At 51.0% G+C, this 11,293-nt stretch overlaps 1 protein-coding gene across 1 annotated transcript; it reads right to left on the bottom strand.

Moving 5' to 3' along the window:
- Nucleotides 1-3,324: 3,324 nt before the first annotated feature.
- MUL1 (mitochondrial E3 ubiquitin protein ligase 1) lies at nucleotides 3,325-11,089 on the bottom strand. The gene is made up of 4 exons (XM_001504339.5): nucleotides 10,756-11,089; nucleotides 7,175-7,262; nucleotides 6,620-6,740; nucleotides 3,325-5,365 (listed from the first exon to the last, which is right to left on the bottom strand). The coding sequence occupies exons 1-4, from the start codon at nucleotides 11,083-11,085 to the stop codon at nucleotides 4,636-4,638; spliced, it is 1,269 nt and encodes a 422-aa protein (XP_001504389.2). The 5' UTR covers nucleotides 11,086-11,089; the 3' UTR covers nucleotides 3,325-4,635.
- Nucleotides 11,090-11,293: the final 204 nt, after the last annotated feature.

The following is an 11,293-nucleotide window of genomic DNA, read 5'->3' as shown; positions in this document are numbered from 1 at the left end:
TCCTGTCTCTCTCTTGTGCTTGGGCAAGACATCCAACCTCTCTGGCTCTCGGTTTCCTTTTCTTTAAGGTAAGAACAATACAAACACATACCTCATGGTGAGGATTAAATGCCATCAATCACGCACAGCACTTAGTGGGCACCTAGGAAAGAGCAGCCCTAATGTCAGCTCTAATTAGTGTATGGGATGACCTGAAACTTGTCCTGGAGAAGGAAAAGAAATAAGATACAGTTCCTGCCCAAGACACGGGCAATATGGCGAAGAGCAGGAATAGGCAGGTTGTGGAATCTCAGAGGATGGGCACCTAAGCTGGCCTAGGTATGGAAGGTGAGGGAAGGTATTCTGGAAGAGACATCTAAAGCTGAGTTGTTGTTTGTTTTTGAGGAAGATTAGCCCTGAGCTAACACCTGCCGCCAATTCTCCTCTTTTTGCTGAGGAAGCCTGGCCCTGAGCTAACATCCATGCCCATCTTCCTCTACTTTATACGTGGGACGCCTGCCACAGCATGGCTCGACAAGCAGTGCATACATCCTCACCCGGGATCCGAACCAGTGAACCCTGGGCCCTTAAGCGGAACGTGTGAACGTAGCCGCTGTGCCGCTGGGCCTGCCCCTAAAGTTGGGTTTTAAAGTGTGAGGAGATGTTAGCAAGGTGAAGAAAGGACCAGAATTCCAGAGGTGGGACTTGGCATGGACAAAGGCTGTGAGGCAGGGAACAGCAGGACATGTTTAAGGAAACTCAACAGCTCCGTGTTGCTGGAACCACAAGCGGGAGACCTGGAGGGATGCAGAGAGGCCTGGAGAGGGGCCGGGGCTGGGTCACACAGGCCTTCAGAAGCCATAGAGGAGCCAGGGCCTGAGGCTGGGGATGACGGGGAGCCCAGGGAAGAGCCTCAAGCAGAGGGGGGACGTGGTCAGGCAGGTGTTTGAAATAGGTCATTTCAGGCTCTGTGGGGTATGTGTTCTCTGCTTGGCTCCCCTTCAGCAATGATACACTGCCCTTGGATCAACTATTTCGAATGGTCAGGGAATCTGCAGGCTGATCTCAAAGGCCCCTCCCGGCTCCTATATTCTGGGAACCACAAATATTCCCAGCAACCGAGAGTCACCACACCTCCCCAAGAAGGTTTATTCCTTTTCAAACAATTAGGATCCGTTAGAAGACGTCCCGGCCCTCTGAGGGCAGGGACCGTGTCTTATTCACTTCTCCCTCTCCAGGCACAGAATAGACATTTAGCAAATGGCTGTTAGATGGATAAATGCCCATCAGTGATACCGACTTGACAGGCTCCTCCTCTGAGCATTCCAGAGGCACTGTGGGATCACCAGCATCAGATTCAACCCCAACTGGAGTTCCCACGGCCCAGGACCAGGGTCGGGAAGGGTGTCACCGATTGGCCTACTTTGTCACGTTGTGGTTGTTTGCTTTTTGAATTTTCCATCATAATTCTGAGTGAATTAGGATTCCCAAGACCTGCCTTCCAGCTCCTGCTCCACCGGGATGAGCTGGGGAACCTGAAAGCGTCCCCCTGCCGTCTGGGAAACCAGGGTGGGACCGCAGATCTCAGGTGCTGGGTGTCTTGATAATACTCAGTTGCCTCTCGGACCACCTCCCGTCTTAGCCTCTCAGGCTTAATGCGATAAATGGCAAAGGGTGTAGGCTTTACAGTCAGAGCTCTGTGGCCTTGAGCAATCACATAAGCTGTAAGGAGGGGTGAATGGGCCTCCCGTGATGGTTTGCCGTAAGTCTTAGAAATGACACTTGTAAAGAACTTAGGTGCCTGGCTCATGATGACGCGTGGCTGTAGGCAAAATGTAACCCCGCTGAGCCTACTGTCCTCCCCTGTAAAGTGGGGGGGAACAATATCCACTTTGTAGGACCACAAGCAGTAATGCACACAAAATGCCGCGCACAGACATTCAAAACACCAGGAGCAGTTATGCAAGATGGTGATGCCTAACGCGGCCTAGGATTAAAGCGACTGAGCACAAGGGGGTTCTTAGCAAAGCATCAAAATTCACAGAAATCCCAAGGTCAGTTCAGAACTGACTTCATACTTCCTCATCTCCCTGTCGCCCCCACTCCCAGACTTGGTCCCCATTCAACCCTCCCGGAGATGAGGCTCTAAAAAGGAAGGTGGGGCCTGCCACAGGTGAACAAGAACGTGAGTCTCAGCCCCAGCCAGTCTAGGACCGAGCCTGGACGTCAAATCCAGAATCCGGGAAGCTGCACGTCCTCGTTCCCAAGCAGCTGCCACTTCCTGAGGCAGGGACAGGACAGCGTGCTGCTCCTGTCTCCCATGGTGGTAACTCAGAATTAAAGTCTGCCCGGGATCCGAGTTGGGCCAGGGTAGGGCAGGCGGCCTTCCCTTCTTTCCAATCACTTTGATCCAATTTGCTCCTGAAATCGACGGCAAGGGCCGAACTCTGATAGATTATCACATACACCCCCACGGGCAGTTCGCTCCTCTCCCACTAACACCTGGACTCTTACACAGTAACTGCCGAGGGACAACGAAAAAGGGCAGATGCCTTCAAGGTGCTCAGAGGTCAGGCCCATCAACCACCCTCATCCTGCCCCACCCCCAAGGCACCTCTGTGTCAAACTAGGGTCTGAACGCCTCCCCGGACAGGACTCAGTATTAGCAAGTGTGTTCTCACCACAACTTCGGCCTGTTCCTCTGCGAACTTGGGGAACAAGCATCTTGGGGGGTGTTCCTGTGAGCACTGAGGGAATTAGTCTGCCCCACTGCTGGCGAGCAAGAGGATCTGGAGCTTTGCTAACAGCCTGGAGATGAAATTCAGAGCCACCATTTGCTAGCAGTGTGCCCTCAGCCCTGAGAACTCCCTCTCTGGGCTGATCCTCATCTGTAAAATGCAGATACCACGAGAGCCTGCAGGGGTTTTGTGAGAACCCACTCACCTTGAATTAACGTTTGAAGAGCATATAGTACCAAGCTAAATGTTAGTTCCCTCCCTGCTGCCCCCAACACCCCACCCCCACCCCACTCTCTCCCTGGCCCTCTGGTCAGGACGTCAGGACAGACTTCTTCAAAGATGCTGAGACGACATCTTAGTGAGGCCAGGCGTGATCTATGGGCACGTCTCCGGGATGGCCCTCTCTTGGGCTGGCCGGAGACTCCTCCCCCAGACCTCGGCATCGCCAAGCTGCACACCATCTGGGGCAGCCCCAACCACCCCTCTGAGGACACACACAGAGGCCTCAAGGACCTCAGCTCGTTCTGTCATGGTGGGAGTCAACTCCATCCCGGGGATGCCTCGGCCTAGCCATTGAACACCGGGTGACAAAGCAGCAGGCTAAGACTTGGTTCCACCAGTTTAATTGGTGCTGTCCATGCCGGACACTGCATAGAGCTGGTGTCAGCCCCCTGAGAGCACCCCCACCTCCCCCGCACAAAGGAGGACCGGGGAATGAACAGTCAAAGCCAGGGAAGGGAAATAAGAAAGAGCTACGTCCACGACCTTTGACTGTTCAGAGGTGCTGAAAGAGGATCCCCCACTTCTCTTCTGCTCACAAACTCAAGAGGGGGGGATGGGGGGAGGGGGGACAGTAACTTGAGAAGGGGCAACATGACCACACCCATGGGATGTTAACTTTCAGAGGAGGGGGAGGGAGCCTGGAACACTCCGTGCTCAGGATGCTGGCTGGCTACTTTTCCTTAGTGAGAAGCTGAGAAAGCCAGGAGGCTGGGCAGCAGCGTCCTTATGGTCCTTATTGCTTCCTTCGGGTGGTGAGGCCTTTCTGCTCACCTCAGGCAGGGGAAAGCAGAGCCATCCCTCAGCCCTCAGGCCTCGGGAGTTCCAAATCAGGGCCAGAGGCATGCCTAGGGGCCCTCCCTTTAGGTCAGTGGGGACACCAGGAGGGCTGCAGCCAAGCTGCCCAGTCTTCACCGCTGCTGGGGACCGCTGAATGACCACCATTCCAACTGCCCCTTCAAGTGACCATTCTTCCTTCTGCTGACCAGAGTTCCACCCTTTCAGATAGAAGGCAGATGCTGGAGTCCACTTGTTTTTGTCCTGACATACATACGTATGCATTTAGGAGGCAAGCAGGTGAGGGGAAAGGGGTACGAGTGACATGTTGAGCCGGACAACGTTTTCCTGGGGCATAGGCAAAAGGAAGAGAGACCATGACAGTCTCCTCAGAGGCAGCTCTGCGAGGCACACACCACACTCAGAGCCCAACCCTGCCTCCCCTCCAGCTGAGTCATTCAAGGCTCCAGTCCACAGGAATCAACAATTCACCAGAAAGAACCAGAAGACACAGGAACAGAAGAGCTGAAGATCATTGGCTTTGGCGCTTAAGCAATGAGATGTTCTCAGTCACACACACTTAGCTGGTTCCCAGGAAGGGATGCCAGGTGGCCACGCCCACCCCAGGGTGGGGCTTTGATTCTCATGCTGTGCTGGAAAGCGGCCCCTCCCAGGCTGGAGAGGCAACATCCTGTTGTCCGAGCTGTGAGATTGGACGGTTCCCTGCCGCCCCCCTCAATCACAGTCCTGCCTGGAGGTAACGCAGCCCCACCACTGCTCTTCGAAAGGCCTCGAGATTAAGATCCCTGCAGAGGGATGGGGGCGGGGGGGCCTTCCATCCTAGCTGAGGGGTGGCAGACCGTTAGCTACTGTACAAGGGGACCACGCGGGTGATCTGCTGCCTGCAGATGGGGCACCTCTTGGGCTCCGGCAGGGCGCGGTAGCACTCGGCGCAGGAACAGACGTGCCCACACTCCAGGAAGACGCAGGCCTTGAAGTTGCTCAGACACACGACGCAGGCGCTCTTGAGACTCTCCCTGTCCTCAGGCTTGGCTCTGCTCAGCAGCTGCGCCTCGTGCTCCCGGAACTCTTCCTCCATCTGCTTCAGGCGCAGCCGCTCCTGCCGCTGCAGATACTGCTTCCAGAGGATGAAGAAGAGGGCAGCACATGCGGCAAAGCCAAACACCAGCGTCAGGACCTTCCAGAGCCTGGCACTCGACTCCTGCCCCTGCAGCAGGCTGTCGAAGTCCTGGCTGCTCAGGTAGTACTGCATGCCCTGCTTGGGGGGCTGCAGGCGCACGGCGTTGTTGTCCAGGACCAGCTCGCCGACGCCTGTGAGGGCGGCCCCAACCTTCAGCATCTCCTCAGTCTCCTGGATACCCTTGGGCCGCTCACCGCTGATGTAATGGCCAATGACATCAGTGAAAGACTGGACCAAGGGGTGGTACTTCTCATACACGGTCTCCAGGCCCAGATCCAGCGCGTCCAGCGGCTTCAGCACTCGCACGGCCACGTCCACACCGTCCTCGTGGGGCACCAGCTCAAAGGGCACCGAGTTGGTCCTCTGGTGAATGATCTTTGAACAGTCATTCCTACAACAGGAAGAGAACTCAAGATAAAACAGAGGACAGCAAACACCTCACACCAGGCAGTGATGGAGATCTCCTCAATGCCAGGAGGACAGGAGGAAGTCCAACGTAAGTGGAAGAACACAAGAGAAATCACTATTACCCAAGTGCCTCACAAGAGGGAAGCTCCAGTTTCTAGGTTCTCAGACAGCATCAGTGCGCAACAAATGCTGTCACAGATCACTTCTCCCACTTATTTCCCTTTGCCACTTAAAAGAAATATCCAATTCCTCAAAAAATTAAAAATAGAACTACCATACGATCCAGCAATCCCACTTCTGGGTATACATCCACAAGAATTGAAACAGGATTTCGAAGAGATATCTACACTCCTGTGTTCACCGCAGCATTACTCCAATAACCAAGACTCGGAAACAATCTAAATGCCCACTGACGGATAAATGGACAAAGAAAACGTGGTATAGACACACAACAGAACATTAGCCAGCCTTCAAGAGAAGGAAATCCTGCCATACGCAACCACATGGATGAACCTGGAGGACGTTATGCTGAGTGAACTAAGCCAGTGACAGGACAAACATTACGTGATTCCACTTACATGAGGTATCTACAACAGAACAGTCAAACTCAGAGAAACAGAGAATAGAATCATGGTTGCCAGAGGCTGGGGGGAGATGAAAGTGGGAAGCTGCTGGTCAATGGGGATAAATTTTCAGCTATACAAGATGAATAAATTCTAGAGATCTGCTGGATAACTTTGTACCTATAGTTAACAGGACTGTGTTACTGCACTTAGAAATTTGTTAAAAGGGTAGACCTCATGTTAAGTGTTCTCACCACAATAAAAAATAAAACGAAATAAAAATCCAAAACAAAACCCCACAAAGATCAGCTGGAAAAAGGGACTCCAAGTAACGGCACAAAATTATTTTAACAACTACCGAAATCATTAATTCATGCCAGAAATCAGCAGCTCTCAAACTGGAGTGTGCATGTCAACAGATTCTGGGCCCCCCATCCTGGAAATTCTGATTTGGTAAGTCTGGAATGGAGCCCAGGAAGCTGCAGTTGAACGGGATGCCTGGGTGATTCTGACGTAAGAGGTCCTCAGACCACACACAAGCATATTATCAGCATTAAGAGGCTGGTCTACGCCCTGCCTCAGGAGAAGCCGCAGACTGGGAAAGAGCACCCAGGACACCAGCATTGGAACCGCCCCACTGTAAGGTTTTAGCCCAGTGGAGAAAGGATACGTACCAAAGGTGCGTTGTTCGATTCCACACCATCTTGTGCTCCTGCAGTGTCAGCCGCTGAATTACCCCCTTGCAATTGTCTACAAACTGGCTGTTCAGTGTTTCTTTAACAGATCGAACAACTCCTAAATAGAAATAAATTTATTTCTGAAGAATTGTTCTAATGTTTCCTTTAAGGTAATTTAAATTTTGCTTTTAATTTGAGTTAGCTTAATTAATTAAAACAATGGAAACGTTATCACCATAACTTATGTCTTGTGGACACCATAACTTATGTCTTGTGGACACCATGTAAGCACCTTACATGGATCACAACATTTAAGCTTTACAACAACCCTGTAGGTTGGAATTATTTTAGAGACGGGCAATGGAGGTTCAGAAAGGTCAGGTAATTTCCCCAAGATCACACAGCAATAGCCCAGGTCTTTCTGACCCCAAAGTCCAAGTTCTGGGCCACTGTCCGAAGGCTACAAAAGGCCCCTAACATCAGCCAAGACGATCCTTATCAAACTTTTGGAAGAAGGCAGTTATTTTTCATTTTACCAATACACAAACATACCTTCAATAACGGCATAAGGCACACATTTTCCTGGAGCTTCCGAAAGGATACTCTTCAAGTCTTCACCCAAGTGGATTCTTCTGGCTCCCTAAACACAAACAACATATTCAATTGCCTGTTGAATACCGATACGCTCCATCAAACTTGAAGGGCAAAAAAGGAAAAGACTATTGGCTTTTTTCACGTTGAGAGAATGAGGAAATCACGCAGGAAGGAGACTAAGGGGAGTCGGATTCCGAAGCTGGGTCCCAGAAGCTGACACATAAACAGGCAGGGGCAGCGCCTTGCTCTCCGCCGGCTGCAGAATGGCGGCGCCACGCGTACATTCTTCCTCTGGTTAACCGAAACATACACTCCTTTGCATTTTAACTTTTTTTAATGAAAATATAAAAGGTACTAATCAATTTGCAGAAAGAGAGTTTTATTTTAAAAATAACTATAATATAAAAAGGGAGAGTCCACAGAAGCAAGGAGCTGGGTGGTTAGGCTGAACATAAGTGAATCTCTTCTGCCAACACAGAACCGTGCATCCAAGGGCTTATGTGGAAAGTACCTAAACTAGCGCCTACCCGGCAGGGGCCCAGGCGAGGGCAGGAATTATCGCCACCACGCCTTTATCAATTCATGTGCTGCATCATACACTATGTAACACAGTAACATATGCCTTTGCGTTACAGGGCAAGGCTCTGTGACCTGCTGCCAAACGCTTTTCTTCTACTTTTCAGTCTGTCTTTCTTCCCTCTCAGAATCAGGTGAGCGAGGTTATTTCTGCTGCCATCTTCCCCTAAGAATCCCCAGATCTCCCATCCCTTCAATTCAGTGTCCAAACTGCTCTGCTTGGCAACCAACCAAGCCTGTTAGTCCTGCATCAAAAATAAGCAAAAATTAATAAAATCAAGGACCATTTATTTCCTAGTTCATGAGCCAGGACTGTGCTGGGCGCCAGGAATTCAGGGAGGAAGGAAAGCCCGCCCCTGCTTTCGGGGCATTCCCATCAACAAAGCTTAAGCCTGGTCAGTCAGCTCTAAAGAGTGATGAGGGACTGGATACATGTCAAGGTCACTCTAAGTTTAAGCTACTGCTACACAGTAGATACGGAACCAAGGTCAACAAAAGTTCAGTAACCACCCACACCGCGAGGATGAAACTAACAGCAACAACGACTAACAGTTCATTTCCTGCTTTCTTATCCGCTCCCTCCACCGCACTGCTGAGCTCCAGGAGGGCGAGGACCCTGTTCGTCTTGTTCACTGCTGTCCCCACAGTGCTGAGGACAGTGCCCGACACAGCAGGCACTCAGCACGTATCTGGTGAGTAAATTAGTGAAGAAATAAGCACTTACATACACTATGTACCAGGAACTATGCTAAGCACTTTAAATGCACAAACCCATTTACTGCTCATACAGTAGACATTATTATCCCCAATTACAGATAAGGGAACTGAGGCTCAGAGAGGTGAAGTGATTTGCCCAAAGTCACACAGCTAGTAAAGTATCCACCACAAGAAAGCCAGTTACAATTTTTAAAAAGGGAAGGAAGGGGAATATGGTCAGAAAGACCTGGGTTTGAATCGAGCTTCAACGCATCTACTACGACTTTGAGCAACTTGTTATCTGAGTCTCAGTTTCCAAAACTGTAAAAGATGGGGAAAACAATCTCACAGGATTTTCATGTGGATTAAATGAACCTTAAAGTGTGAAAGAATCCAGCCCAAGGGCTGGCACATAGTAGGTATGCAATAAACATGCATTCCTATCACTATGAAAGATACACAAGGATAACACACAAACCTCATGCTGGAAGTTTCATAACCTGATCAAGAAAACAGAATCTAGCGGCCGGCTCTGTGGCCGAGAGGTTAAGTTCGTGCACTCCGCTGCAGCGGCCCAGGGTTCGGATCCTGGGCGCTGACATGGCACCGCTCATCAGGCCACATTGAGGCGGCGTCCCACATCCCACAACAAGAAGGACCTGCAACTAAGATATACAACTGTGTACGGGGTGGGGTGGGGGGGGAGATAAAGCAGAAAGAAAAAAAAATTGGCAACAGTTGTTAGCCCACATGCCAATCTTTAAAAAAAAAACAAAAAACAGAATCTAAAATATTAGGAGTCCCAACTCTTTTTCCAGGAAGGGGCTATTTCATCCTCATTTATGAACTCATAGGCAAGGTTTTTAAGGTCACCCAAAGATGGGTCCTGGGGAGTTCACACATTCAGCCGATTTGCTGCCAAATTGATTTCTGACTTTCAGAAGCAGAAAGTGACATATCAGTGACACTCAAAGCCAATCAATTCAGGGGTAACTCGCTTATTCCATTAGGCAAACAACAGGGCAGCTGGAATCTCACTAGGATGCCATTCGCACCACAAATTCAACTGCTCGGTAACCTGGATCATTCCAGACAGATTCCAAAGCTCCTCTCACGGCAGGATCGCACACATTTGTTTCTAAGCTCTTACTGAAAACAATCTGATGATAATGAAGTTAGTCAGGTTGAGGAATCTTTCTTTCATATAAATGTCAAATTGAGCCCTAACTGTTGCATTGTGAAATTTCAGCCAAAAGGAATCCACAAACACTTATTGAGCATTTACCACTTGTCAAGCACTGAGTTAGAACCTAGAAGGAAGGGAGGAGGATAAACAAGACTGTCTCTGACCTAAAGAGGTCCATCTCTCACTGGCTGGTCAGACACCCACAACAAAGCTATGTGGTCAATCAGAAAAAAACCCACACCCGCAATCAGAAGATCTAAGTTTAAGTTCCAACCTGCCTAGCCGTAAGAACTTTCCTCTGAGTCTCCATTTCCTGACTTGCAATCTGGAGGTAACTGCCATTTTATCCACCTCAAAAAGTTATCGTGAAGAAAAAAATAACAAGAAGGAAATGCGTAAGTTGCAAAGTGCAGCTCAAGAGAGTGTTATTTTAAAAATAACTATAATATAAAAAGGAAGAGTCTGCAGAAGCAAGGAGCAAGATGGTTACTAAACGGGTAAAGTCTAGGGTTTCGGCTCTTGCTGTTCCCTCTGTCTGAACCGCTCTTCCCCAGACATCTGCGCGGTCCTCCTCACCCCCCCGGGCTCCGCTCAAATGTCACCTTATTCAAAACAGCAAACGTCCCTTTCTCCAGCATTCCACCTCCTCTCTTCCCTGCATTCCTCTGCAGGACTGATCCCCATCCACCACACCATCTGATGTACTGGTTTATTGTCTGCCTGGCTGTAGGAGAATGGAAGCTCCCTGAGGGCAGGGACTTCTGTCTGTTCTACCCATGCGATGTCCTCACAGCCTGGAGCACAGCAGGTGTTCAATAAATACTTGTCGAATAAGGTAGTGAAGTCAAGCTTCGTTGTGAGGAGGGAGAGGAACTTCGAAGAAAAGGGGCAGGGAAGCAGTTTTCTCGAGACCCCAATTAGGATCCCCACTCCTCCATCGACTGGCCGGGCGACGCCCTCTCAGAGTCTGTTTCCCTACTGGATGCTTTCCGACGGTGGCGCGACCCAGGACGAATCGCGGGCTCCCGGTTACCCCGGGTAGCGATGACCCCGCAGATGCCAGGCCGGCTCCAGCACTGACCTTGAGCTCCTGGGCGACCTGGGCCTTCTGCCGGTACACGGAGTACAGGATGGCGGTGACGACAGAGCTGGTGCCCAGGAGGATGACCTGGCCCAGCGACGGCCGCCCTCCGCCCTCCATGGCTGCGCCGTGCCCAGGAGCAGGTCGTGACGCCGAGGTCAAACCCCGCGACCCTCGCCCTCCACCTCCCTCCGCCCGGGACCGCACCCAGCGGGCGTCCCCTCCCGGAACCCCTTTCCCGGAAACCCGCCGTCCGTCGCCTGGAGATGACGCATGACGCCGGAACCGGAAGTGGGGTGGGCAGGGCAGACCGGAAAGCGCTGTTGCCATGGTGATCGCTGGGCTTCCCCGCTTCCAAGGGGCCGGGTTTCCAGAGTCGAGTAGGGGGCGTGGCTTGGGGAAGCTGCGCGATCGCTCCTCGCTCCATCACTTTTTCCCCAGTGGCCATAAGTAACTCTCCCTCGTCGCCCTCATCTCGGTTCCTCTGGTTTCCTGAGGGTTTTGCGTTATGTGATGGGTTCTTCCATGTCTCCTCCAT

The sequence above is a fragment of the Equus caballus genome, chromosome 2, assembly GCF_041296265.1.
Source record: "Equus caballus isolate H_3958 breed thoroughbred chromosome 2, TB-T2T, whole genome shotgun sequence".
In the NCBI taxonomy this organism is placed as follows: domain Eukaryota; kingdom Metazoa; phylum Chordata; class Mammalia; order Perissodactyla; family Equidae; genus Equus; species Equus caballus.
Note: the sequence above shows the minus strand (reverse complement) of the source record. Positions and strands in the feature narration are given on the sequence as shown.

Coding starts and splice junctions, on each gene's coding strand:
- MUL1 (XM_001504339.5), bottom strand. CDS start 11,085: ATGGCAACAGCGCTTTCCGGTCTGCCCTGCCCACCCCACTTCCGGTTC. Junction 7,263..10,755: donor AGGTCGCCCAGGAGCTCAAG/GTCAGTGCTGGA, acceptor GTTTGTGTTTAG/GGAGCCAGAAGAATCCACTT. Junction 6,741..7,174: donor GCCTTATGCCGTTATTGAAG/GTATGTTTGTGT, acceptor ATTTCTATTTAG/GAGTTGTTCGATCTGTTAAA.